Consider the following 12,907-nt stretch of genomic DNA (forward strand, 5'->3'; position numbering starts at 1 on the left):
ATTTCTGGGGATGTTTAAATTTCTGTCCTTGTCAAAAGCTGAGGGGGAAACGTTTGGTCGGGCTAACGTAAAGGCCCTGCAATGGGCCGGAATTATTAATTTTGAGATATAAGTGACTCTGTTATCTGTTGTATTTAAACCAGGCATAGGCAAACTCAGCCCTCCAGATGTTTTGAGACTACAATTCCCATCATCCCTGACCACTAGGTCCTGTTAGCTAAGGTTGATGGGAGTTGTAGTCCCAAGACATCTGAAGGGCCAAGTTTGCCTATGCCTGATTTAAAACATAGAACTTTGGTTCCCCGCCAAATTTAAAGAGATGCAAAAAGCAAAGCATGAAAGTATTTGACGTGTCAGAAATACTGTCGCTGGGGACAGATTTATTGGTTATCACACTTTCTTGAAATACCAAAGCTGTAAACAAGGGGAAGTTTTATACAACCTTTGAGAACAGAAATGGGTCAAAAGGGAGAAGGAAAGTCATGTCACTCTTAACATGAGACAGATGTCATCTGCGCTTGGCATGGAAGCAAGTCACTGGGCGGGGGGCAGGGACTGTGTCACTCACTTCCCAAGCCAATTCCTTCTTCAGTATTACTCAAGGGATTATACATCTCATGCCATTATTCTAAGCCAGTTCCAGCTGTCGGCACTTGAGGGGTGAAAGAGTGCGATTGGTGGTTCGGTTGAAGGTGTCCACCTCAGGCACAAATTTTTCAGCCGGGATTGTCAGCTTCCGCCTGACATCCATGCACTTGTTATCCAGCGTCAGGGAGTTCAATTTGTAGGCGATGTTTGCCTGGATACGGTCCAGGTGTTTGTAGAGAGCATCCAGAGCATCCCTGAGGAAAGAAGCCAAGGTAAATTAAACAGGGGGTTGCCTCCATTTGCCTTTAAATCAAAGCACGTCCTTATCCTTTGGTGTGGTTGGTGGCAACTGAATTTCAGCTATGGCACTGGGGGTGGGGTAACACTGATTTTCCATTGCAAGGGTCTCATTAATCATTTTTCTATCAGGTACAAGCAGGGCCAGATTTAGGTTTGATGAGGCCCTAAGCTACTGAAGGTAATGGGGCCCTTTATATGTCCAGCTCTTCTTTGTCAACAACAAATTGTCGCTGTTTTTTGTGTTGAATGTAGGCACCCTATATATAGAAATGAGCAAACCAGTGATATTTTAGGGAGGAGGCTAGCAGGCGGGGCCCATTACTTACATCACAGGAGCCTACACAACACAAAACACTGTTGCTGTATGTAGGTTTTATTCTATTTGTTTTTTATCTTATATTTTGGAAATGTACATCCAGGTTTTTTTTCCTTTAAATTTTTTTGGGGCCCCCAAGAGAGTGGGGCCCTAAGCTATAGCTTGTTTAGCTTATACATAAATCCAGCGCTGGGTACAAGTTACGCCTACGATGGCAGATTATCTTGGAGGAACAAGGATCTCTCTCCCCATGGCAGGGCCTCCCTGTAAATTGTGTAAGGAACCGTTTTCAGCCTAAGGGCCACATTCCCTTCTGAGCAACCTTCCAAGGGCCACATGCGAGAGTAGTGGATGGGATGAGAAGCAAATGTGAGGGAGCCACAAATGTAAATTTTGCCTGTGTATCATGGTAGGCTAGTTACTACATACTCCATCTATCCAACCAAGCAAGAGGCATTATGAGAGTTCAGGAGCATGGTCCAGCCAAGCAAAAGCTCTTGGAGTGCAGTTTCCATCATCCCCAACCACTGGATATGCTGGCTGGAGCTGATGGGAGCTAGAGTACCAGAACATCTGGAGGGCAACAGATTAGCCACCCCTGGTGCAAAAGAACAGGGGAAATGTTTCTGACTTCTAAGCTTATGTATTATAAAATATACACTATGTCTTGGATTTATTATTGTGGACTTCCTACTGGGACCAGATATTAGCAAGTCATCCCAGGCACTGGAATCCAGGAGGTGCCATCTTGCATCTATCACCTAAGGATCATGCACAGAGCCCACTATTTTGACCTAATCATTACCAGCCTTTCTTATAATGCTGCAGTGTGAAAGACACATTGGTGCTGCATCACAAAAGATTTGGGGATTATGCTCCTAGCCTGTATAAAGTCAGCTTCCCATGTTCTGTTTTCACTCATATATCTAGGTGATCCTAGTGAACAGCCCTGGCCTCCTGCAACCTAGGCAGCATATGCTGACCCAAGGCCACAACTTGCAACTGATGCTTACTTAAAAACAGCCTATTCCCTTTCTCTGTTGAATTTTGTTTTTGTTTTTAGGGAGGTACATACTGTAACTGTGCCAGCTTCTGATTCAGACAAGCAATGGTGCCTTCCAGCTGATGCACCTCATCTGTCAATCCATGCTGAGCCTGAAAGCCAAGGACGAGAGAGGGACGTCAAGCTTCAATACGTCGCAAATGGTAGCTTTGCCAAGAAAAGGTGATTACTCCTGGGTTAAACTGTCAGCTCCCCCTAATATTACTGTTATGGTCCGGCTTATACAAAAAAGCCCAAGAAACTGCAAGGCTATCACTATTAGTAATAGTAGTAGTAGTAGTAGTAGTTCTATACCACCCTTCAACTGAGGATAACAAGCAGTTTACAATATAAAAACAGAAAAATACATTACACAGTAGCAAGCAAAAGGAATCACACACACACACATCCCACGTGAATAGGCAGTGGAGTGGAGCAGTTAAAGCCTTCTGCAAGCAGCCTTTAAAATGTGCTTAATGCCTTCTCTCTGCCTTGCCTTGCCTCTGGTGCACAAGGCCAGCTGTCACTCCTGTCTGCCCACAATTCTAAGCTTACAGACCTAGAGGTTTGCTGTACCTGGTCACGGCAAAGCTCTGTGTTGGAGCGGTAAGTCCGGGTCTCCAGACGGGTATGAGCCAGTTTCAGATTCACCACCTTTGCCCGGATGTCATCCTCCAGGCGCCTGATGTCCTCTTCCATTTCTGCTATTTCTTCTAGGGTCTGAAAAAAGCAAAGACACCATGGGGAGAGAGGCTTAGAAGTGGTTGCCACCTCTGTCTGTGAGGTGGGCCATACAGGAGGGGCACATGCAATGGCAGAGCTTTGCATGCAGGAAGTCCCAGGTTTAGTCCCCAGTAGTATCTCCAGGTTGTGGGATAACTGCCCTGAGACATCCAGGTATAGGGTAGTATATTAATTCAATCAACAAACAAACAAACAAACAAACAAAATACTTAAGTCTAATTAATGCATGAAAGGGTTAATATAATAGAGTAAGCTGTCCTGCTCAACTTAACTAAGGCTCATCTTTCTTGGGGAAAGGGCCACACTGACACATAGCCAGCTCTCTGACGGCCACGTGGCAAAGTGGGTGTGACCCAAGTATGAAAGTGAGTGTGGCAATGATTGCGGTTCTCAAGGCTGCCTTCCAAAAGGGGACCTGCAGAAACAGTCAGAAACTAAATGAAATGGGATGAGATGGAATGGAATGGAATACTATTTTTAAGAGAAAATGTGTCACAGACAAATTTGGGAGAGTTTTGGGTTTTATCAACCAAGTGTCACAGTGAGGGACTTACAGAAGCAGCTAGTAAAGAACCATCTGAAGACAGCCCTGTACAGAGAAGCTTTTTTAATGTTTAATGTTTTAACATGTTTTTATGAATGTTGGAAGCTGCCCAGAGTGGCTGGGGCAACCCTGTCAAATGGGCAGGGTATAAATAATAAAATGATGATGATGAAATAGGATGTCCCTATTTTCATCAGAGAAATGTTGAAGGGTCTAAAGTAGGTCATGAAAAAAAGGCTCCCTACCCCTCCTTCAGGCACTGGAAAAAAAGGAGAAATCCCCTCCAAGACTGCAGATGATAACACTCTGAATTGAGAAAGAACCTTAGCATAAACCCTTCAGATCCGAGGGAGACTCTGCACTCAGAACAGACATTCTATATGTGTCATTAAAAAAAATATATGCAGGGCAGGTCTCCAATGCCAGCCAAAGACTTACATTCTTCTCTTGCCACCTCAGCTCATCAAGGGCTTGCTCCACTTCATGGAGCCTCTTCCGGAAGGCAAATTCTGTGGCCACGCGCTGAGCTTCTAGTTCGTTCTCAGTCTAGAATAGGAAACACACATGTGCATAGCCAGAGGGGGGCAGGGAGGGGCAGCTGCCCTCCTAAATCAATAAAAGGCAATAAAAATAGATAGCTAACTGAGGTTCTGCCCCCCTCTGGCCCCTACTAACAAAAATCCTGGCTACACCCATGGAATCACATATAAAATGTTAGGCCACTATGATACCATACTTTAATAACTGCACATAGATTGAGAGAGCCATCACTTTGCAATGATGTATACTGACTTCGCTGTTGACCAAACAGATTTTACAGGATTTTGAAATGTAGATGGGCACAGTGGGTTTTGGAAAGGAAAAAAAGTTGAACAAGTATATATGCCACAAACAACGATTCCTCTTTCAAACCACTTTTAATTCTAAAATATATATATATATAAAATCCCCAGTTGCATCTAGCAAAGTTGTTCCATTAGCACAAGGACTACTACTTGCACAGTGGAACTTTCCCTCCTGCTCCCCCCCCCACGAGCCCCCCACATCTGTTCCAGGGTTTCCCCAACCCTCTGGAGCAGATTTGGGGAAGGGGATGAGTGAGAGAGGAGAGGGAGGGGGTCGGCTGTTGGAATAATCAGCCTTTAATTAAATAGCCCTTGCCTCTTTCCTCCTCCTTCTACTGCATCCTCTCTCGCCTCTCTCGCCCTGACCTAGCCACTGTGATCCACGCGACGGTCACCTCCAGACTGGATTATTGTAACTCGCTCTACGTGGGGCTGCCCTTGAGACTGTCCCAGAAACTCCAGCGGGTGCAGAATGCTGCAGCGAGACTCCTTACAGGGCCCTCGCTGCAAGATCACATTCACCCGGTGCTACACCAGCTGCACTGGCTCCCGGTGGAGTACAGGATCAGGTTTAAGGTGCTGGTTTTAACCTTTAAAGCCCTATACGGCCTAGGACCCTCGTACCTACGGGACCGCCTCTCCTGGTATGTCCCACAGAGAAACTTATGGTCTTCAAATAAAAACATCTTGAAGGTTCCAGGCCACAGAGAGGTTAGGCTGGCCTCAACTAGAGCCAGGGCTTCTTCGGATGTGGCTCCGATCTAGTGGAACAGACTGTCACAAGAGACTAGGGCCCTGCGGGACTTGACATCTTTCCGCAGGGCCTGCAAGACAGAGCTGTTCCACCAGGCCTTTGGCCAGGGCACAGCCTGACTCCCTCCTTCGGCAATCTTCGCGGAGCTCTGGCCCAATGGTTGCCAGTGGTTTGTTTTGAATTAATTTTATAATGAATGATTTTAGAGTGTTGTGTTGTACTGTTGTACTGTTTTATTGTTGTTAGCCGCCCTGAGCCCGGCTTTGGCTGGGGAGGGCGGGTTATAAATAAAATTTATTATTAATTTTATTATTATTATTATTATTATTATTATTATTATTATTATTATTATCCAGTAAAGGTTGGTGATCCTGAGCAAAAAAGTTTCATTTCAGCAGTATAATATTAGGCTGCAGGGATCCATCTAGTTGCTGCCATTGATAAATCATTAAGCGCCGGAAAGCTTTGCACTAAAAGATCTTCCAGTAGATCCAGATCAGACATTCAGTAAATTACTTTGAAAACAAGTCACCTTAATTATGGATCTACTCACAGCCTGAAGCCCTGCAAAATGCTTTGCAACCTGAAGCCCTCAAAATGCTTTGGACTATACTGTAACTCCCATCAGGTGGGAGGTGTGGTACTTCTTAGGACCGATGGGAATTGCAGTCCAAAATACCTACAAAGCACCAGGTTGGCAAAGGCTGCTCTATAACATACAGTAATGTATCTTCTCCATCAAGAGCCTTCCTAGGAGCCAACAGGAAGCCATGTGGTTTACCTGGGCAATGGTGAGGGCCATGGCTTCTCGCAGATCTGAGGCTGCTTTCATTTCTGCCTCTGCTCGATCCTTGTTGTATTGAGTGATCTGATCCCATTCCTCTGGAGTGAGAGTTCTACAATAGGCAGAAGGAAAAGATGGCCTGGTTGTTAGGATCAGTTTTTCACACACACTTTCTCCCTGTATTCCCTTGCATATTTTTAAACTATATATCTGCAGCTTTGGAAGCCAATGGTCAGAAAAGAGCATACTGTAGAAATGAAGTTTAACTCACTCACCCACCCATGCAGTGCACTTAATAAAAGCACACTAAGCTAGCAGTGTGCCAAATATTTCTTCTGCATTTTTTTCCTGACCATTCTCCATCAATTAATGAGGAAAGAAATGACACTGGGGAAAATACTGAAGGGGATACAAAATTCAGCGAAACACATGGGCTTTTGATGTACTTCCCTTAATTCTGAGGTGGGCAAGCGACTGTTTGAGTGACTGAGTGCCCTTCTCTTCATTCTACAAATCTTCTCTCCAGCAGTTTGCACTCTGCAGCACCCCCCCCCACACACACCTGCATATCTGTCCTTCCTGAAAGCCTCATGAAGTCCTTGGCTGGGCTTTCCTCTAAGTACAGAAGGTAGGGCTGCTGCCCCTCCTGGGCGCTGCTTGTTGTTTTTAAAAAATGAGACTACTTTTAAGGAAATCATTACAGAAAGATTAAAGGTAGAATGACGTACTTTTTAAGAAGACAAAAGGAAGCACTTTTTAAACAATATCGGTGAACGCATTGTTTGCAGGTGCTTGGTAACTACTTTCACCAGTTTCCTACACTTCAATCAAAGCTGAGGGGAAGACATGATGTTAACTCCGCCTTTGGGAGAAGGCCCAAGCAACTGGGGAGGCTGCAGAGGGCAGGAGAGATGTTTAATGGGAAGAAAAACACGTCCCACCACAACCCACAGTTACCTCACAAGGATGAGACCTAATTCCAAGCTTACCAAAAGTGTGAGGAAATTATAAAGCACCCTGTGAAAAAGGCAGAAAAACAAAAGCCTCTTTTGTCAGAGAGGGACAATTTCAAGAAGTTGCAGTCATAACGAGGGCTTTGCATAGGCCTCCAGTTGTCATGCCACACCCTGCTCTGGGCCTCCAACAGAAAGGTACAGTCAGGGCACTCGGGAAGGGGCACCTCAGTTGCCACATTCTGTCTAACAGGAGGGCTGGCCCTGAGATGAAGGTGGAACTCAAGATCTTTTGGACACAACCTTACCCAATCGGCACTCGGGTAGGATTGACTTTATAGGAGATATTTGGAGAGTTGATATTGAGGGAAACACAGGTCCGGTCAATCTCCACGGCTTCCGTTTTCCCTCGATGGGCAAAGTTCAGCTGTTGGCGGGCTTCCTGCAACAAGCTATGAATTAAAAGTGGGGGGGGGAGGCAAAGGGCAGACATGAAGGGATGTAAGAGAATATTCAGTTGGAATTCTTCAGATTTATTCCCCTTTCATTTTGTTTAGCAATCAGCAATTAAAACTCCCATAAATTGTTGGCAGTCAAAAAAGTCTCCCGTCTGTAGCAGAATATATTCTCACATGATGGTGCCATTAATGCTGAACGCAGCACACACCATATACAAGTGTAGCTGTATATTTTGCCTACAACACAAAGTCCTTGTATCACTGCTAGAACTTCTTTTAAGAAAAACAGAGCAATTACAATCCCCCCAAATCACTTTAAATCTAGGATTGTGTAAACAAGACAATCAGATGCTAAAGGGGAGCTGAATATGATGGGGAATGAGCCCCCAAGTAATTGGGGGGCTTTGATTATCCCATTTCTTTCTCTGCCAAATAAAATAAGTTATAAACAATGCAATGGCCTTTCTCTTGGGTATGTAATACTAGGTGGCGTTTCAGTTTGTTTGTTTTTTTAATTGACCAAATAGTAGCAAAGATATAAAAGGTGTTCTACAAGGTACACTGAAAATCTGTTGGAATGTGGGAGCCTGAGTTGTCAAATGTCCAGTTAAATTCTAACACCAGCCAGTAAATTTATGATTTTGGTTACTAGAGATAATACTGTTTCAGTGATTCTTAAAAAGTGTCCCCCTATTGTATTAGTATTGCTTTTATAATATATAACCCTAGAATACTTTTCAAAAGGCAGGATATTAACTGGCAGCACAATCCCAACCAAGCCAACTCAGAAGTAAATCTTACGTGAATTTAATGGGGCTTACTCTCAGTTAAGTGGAGTTAGGATTGCAGCCAAAGTAAGTAAATAAATGAAGTATGGCATGCCTTACAAGGTTGGTGCAATTATTACTGAAAGAATGTATGTGATGCTCAAATGTGGTGGAAATTTGAAATGCACTGTTGCTACAAACATCTAAGTATTGCTATGCTATGCCAGAAATGGCCCCTCACTGCCTTTTCCCATCACACCCCACACCTGCCTCCCTCCCTGGCCCCCACAACCCTGCCCCAATGCGCACCCTACAAGCCCTTCCTATCCAAAGGCTGGCTATGTGTCATTCGGCACCATTAAGACAAGTGTTTTGCACCTCCTCTGGCATCCCACATTGCATTTAACTCAGTTTGATGCCTCAGACACAATACCAATATGTTGTACTTGACCACCAAGTCTTTTGACTCACCAGAGCTGCTCAAAGGCCTCGCTCACTTTCTGCTGAAGATCTTTCGTAGTAGCATCAATCACCTCCACCTCTTTGTGCAGCTCTTCCTCGACAGGATCCTTCACCACATCGATGTCTCGGCGACTTTCCCGCAGAGTGAGATTTTCAATGGCCACATCCAGTTGCAAGTTCTTAGCCTGCAGGGCACGCTCTGCCTCCTCCTTCATCTGAAGGGAAGAAGCAAAAATAAGATAAGGGGTTGACCTCACCTTCCCAACTCCCTCTGTGGGCATCTTGTCACGTGACATAGGTTTGCTAACCAATCAGGTTTCCAATGGGAATGCTTTGCAGATGGGCCAAGCATGTTCTGACACAGGGAGATGAAAGCTGGGTTGCTCAGCTTTCATCTCAAAGAGGTCACTGAATTTCATTCCATCTATAGCATCACAGAAAACATTGGCTACATGCCAGCTACTGCACAGAACCACCCAAACCACTTTCTCAGCACACCAAAATTGAGTTGCATGACCTTTGCCCTTCATTGCGCAATTCTTTCTTATTCGGCGATCACTTGTAGCATTGTAAGATTGTCTTCCATGAACACGCTTTTAACAGTGAATCGGTAAGTGCACATGCACGCACACTCAACCTGGATAAAAGCATAAATAATCCTTACATGCCACAGAAATGCCAGTGGCCTCCGATGACCTTCATTCCAAGGAAGCCAGATCCAAGGCATGTGCTGGGACCCCCTGAGACCTCCCACCCCAAGAGACTGGGGTGCACCTAACAATACGTTGTGTGAATTGTTTTCACACTTCTGCACACTATCCTGGACTCTCCTGGTGAAATTCAGTTTAGGAACATCATAAATGAGTAAGTCTGCACTACATACTTGAGTCAAGGCATAGATTTCCGTGTCGATGTCCGTGAGGCATTTGTCCAGAGTTTCCTTCGCTCGATTGACGACTTCGATCCGCTCAAGAAGGCGTGTACGGTTGTCATATTCATCCCATTTTGTCTGGAGAGGAGAGAGGCAATGGTTTCAAACCCCACTTTCAGGGCATCAGCAGCATGGTTCTTATAGGTTCTTACCATGCCCTTCCTTATCTTGACAAGTTCCTGGCCCATTCTTTAGACATGTACATTTCACACAGACATGCTAGTGTGGAAATTATTTGAGAACAAACTTTCCTTGGTTTTGTGAGGAAAGGCTGAAGCTTCCTTCACTCTACTTTCTCAAAAAACAACAACAACAACAACACACACACACAAACACACACACACAATAAAAACCCTCAAATGATTAAATTTCAGTTACAATTCAGGATGAACCAATCTGCCAATTTTGGTTCCTCATAATTTCTCAATTTGTATTTCTGTTCTGCCTATTCAGCAATGATCCCATGCTCTCCTCTCCCCATCCCACCACGACCTCCAGATTTTGGACCCCAAATTATCATTTTAGTTCGTTTGTTTTTGTTTGGAAACACAGAAAAGAAGCTCAAATACTTGCCCACCTGGTTATTTGTTTCATTGCGAAGGACCCGGCCCTCCTGCCTGATCTGGTGGGATGCCAAGCGCTGTCGCTCAGCATTGGTTGCAATGAGGTCAAAGTGGGTGCGCCAGTCTGGAAGTGTGAACCTCTGGCCGGGCTTCACACTCAGAGTAGCCATGGCAGCAACATTCTAGGAAAGACAAAAATGAAGGTGACACATTCAGAGATCCTGGACTCAGGGGCCAACATACTTGCTCAACACATAGCACTCTGCTATGCATTACACTTTGTTTTTCTGAATTACAAGCAAATTGTTTTTTTGGGGGGGTGACGATGACTTTTATTTTACTTAACAAAATTTACAGACTGCTTAATAAACAAAATCTAAGTTGCTTGCATAAAAAATAGAAAATACTACAAAAAAAATAATCAAGCCTTCTAACTCTTGGAATAGTCAGGCTAGCCTCCTAGTGAGGTGACAGCCTTGGTGATGGGCCACTAAGGAGAGCAAAGGAAGGGGCTCTGTGGGAGATGGCAAATGGGTGGATAGAATCACCTTCCCCAACCCGCATGGGAGTTAGAAGGGAAAAGCCAGAGGTGAAAGTTGAGTTTTAGTAGTGATGTGAGCTAGAGGAAAAAGCAGCAAACTGGAGAGAGTCAGAGCAAATGACTTCCAATGTCTCCACTGAAATACCTTTGGTTATTGGGGGTGGAGTACAGGGGTTGGGGACACTTCTCATCTGTTTATTTTTATTTACTAAAACAAAGTCAAACAAAATTCAAAAGAGCAAAATCAGTTGTCTATCCATTTAGGGCAGCTGATGCAAAAATTCCTGGAAAACACACATCCTTGCTTTCAAATTTTAAAATGTTGCAGAGTTGCAGTATACTCCCCTGCCATATTGGCTGACCCTCTTTCCATCTACCTCTTTTCAGTTGTCACTATTATGTACATTGAATAAACCTGTACAAAGGGGGTTGGGAAGTCTATTGTCCTTCAGACGTTGTTGGACTACATCTTCCATCATCCCTGACCTTGGCCATCTGGTTGTGTGTTATGGGAATTGAAGCACAACATCTGGAAAGCCACATGCTCTCTACCCTTGCTGTAAAATTTGTGACCCACTGAGTCAATAACCCTCCTTGTTTTGCTGCCTAGCGCATGCTCTATTTCTATTCCTGCCCGTTCCTCAATGCTGCTCATGATGGCATACATTCTGTTATCCGATCCCTTTTATCCTAACAACAGCCCTGTGAGGTAGATTGGAGCAAGACAGCAAGAAAACCAAGCCCACTTTTACCCTATGACAATCCAGAGCTGAGTATGGATTGGAACCCATAGTTCCCCAGTCCTCGTCCAATAAAACCTCTACACTAATCTGAACCAAGTGTGAGCAGCAAAAATTATGTCCAAACTGCTTCTTCTGCAGAGGGGAACATTTTCACCTCCACAGAGATTACAAAGGGGTTCCTTGTAACTCTAGCCGATAGGTGCTGATAGCATATATTCAGAGAAGGTTGCTGTAACTTTCACAGGTGTCAAATACCTGGTGTCATTATGATGTCAGGTGACTGACAGGTGGGTGGCCCCACCCACCTGCAAAGCTTTGTTCTGGTCTATTCCACTGGGCAGGTCACAGAAGACAGTTGATAGGCTGCTTCAGGTGAGGTGGGCCAGGGTATTAAAATCCAGGGAGAATGAAGAAAAAGTAAAACCTCTCCGAACTCTCTCTGCTCTAAAGAACTATGCCTTCTGCTCCTCCTGCCTGAGATTGGTGTGTATTCTGCAACAGCTTACTAGCAGCCTGCTTATCCCTCCCTGTTAATGTTAATAGGAGCTGATGAGGTTTCTTGTCCCACCCTGTTCTATTTTCAAAAATAAAGTTAATTTTTTTCAATGTAAAAAATCACACACTTTGTTAGACAGCAACATGCAGATGTTTTTGTAGGGCCCGTGAGGGAGGAGGAGGTGGTGGTAGTGGCATTTTGTTTTGCCAAAATGTATCAGGCTAGCCTAATGAATTGTTGTTAATGGTAGGAGAAAAGGAGGGTACTCTGCCCAGTAGAAAAGCTGCAGGTTCAGTAGGAAAAGCTGTGGAAAGATTTTGAACGAAATTACTTAAGACAGAAGTGGGAGGTGGAACAGAGGGTTGACAAAGTGGATGCGGAACACAATTTTGACTTGCATAAAAAGAAAAAGAGAGATCCCCAACAACAACTGTCTCTACCCTTCCATCATCAACTCACCACTCCTCTTCTCCAGGCGGGCAGTCCTCCTCTCGCCTCCGCTTCCTACAACTGCTCTTCTGTGTTATCAGCCTGGTTGCTAAGCACGCTTTGTGCCTGTTGCCAGGCAGCCATTCTCAACAGAAGCCAATCAGATAGAATCCCCCTGCAAGTGTTTACAAAGGGGGAGGGGGAGGGGGAAGCCATGGCAACCTGGAGATCTGAAAAAGAAAAGGCTTCAAAGGGCTGGTGAAACTCATTCGATCACAGAAGAGCAGGTTGGGCTACTCTCACCCTGCCCATCCAACTCAGAGGTTACAACAAGGAGCAGTGGATTTCAGAGGGTCTCAGGGCAATAAATGCCTCCCTAAGCATATCTGGTGGATTGCCCTGCTGGCTTGGTTTAATTCTGCATATGTGTTTTCAAGATCAATGGAATACACCTAGATAGCATCCCCCCCACACAAAAAATGTGTTCATCTTCTGCAGGGCTAGTAAAGAGGGTATAGGTTTTTTTTTATAAGTGAGGCCTATATATCTTTCATAAGTCCTATATTCCAACAGTGAAATCATCTTCTACCAAAAGAAAGAATCTTATTAAATTAGGCTTTTCTAAATGGGTTGCCAAAGAGGATCTT

General features: G+C 44.5%; 1 protein-coding gene across 3 annotated transcripts; it reads right to left on the bottom strand.

Moving 5' to 3' along the window:
• Positions 1 to 344: 344 nt before the first annotated feature.
• On the bottom strand, positions 345 to 12,601 carry TEKT2 (tektin 2). Of its 3 annotated transcripts, XM_081921502.1 has the most exons (11): positions 12,291 to 12,601; positions 12,077 to 12,135; positions 10,066 to 10,234; positions 9,441 to 9,566; positions 8,567 to 8,772; positions 7,179 to 7,322; positions 5,915 to 6,029; positions 3,973 to 4,080; positions 2,823 to 2,966; positions 2,280 to 2,359; positions 345 to 842 (listed from the first exon to the last, which is right to left on the bottom strand). In XM_081921502.1, exons 3-11 carry the CDS (start codon positions 10,219 to 10,221, stop codon positions 629 to 631), a joined length of 1,293 nt encoding a protein of 430 aa, XP_081777628.1. In that variant the 5' UTR covers positions 10,222 to 10,234; positions 12,077 to 12,135; positions 12,291 to 12,601; the 3' UTR covers positions 345 to 628. The 3 variants fall into 3 exon arrangements, with proteins under 3 accessions (XP_081777628.1, XP_081777627.1, XP_081777626.1); XM_081921501.1 differs by lacking the exon at positions 12,077 to 12,135 and having other exon boundaries at positions 10,066 to 10,233; positions 12,291 to 12,600; XM_081921500.1 differs by lacking the exons at positions 12,077 to 12,135; positions 12,291 to 12,601 and adding an exon at positions 11,345 to 11,524 and having other exon boundaries at positions 10,066 to 10,233.
• Positions 12,602 to 12,907: the final 306 nt, after the last annotated feature.

This window comes from Podarcis melisellensis, assembly GCF_964234715.1.
Source record: "Podarcis melisellensis genome assembly, chromosome: 8".
NCBI lineage: Eukaryota > Metazoa > Chordata > Lepidosauria > Squamata > Lacertidae > Podarcis > Podarcis melisellensis.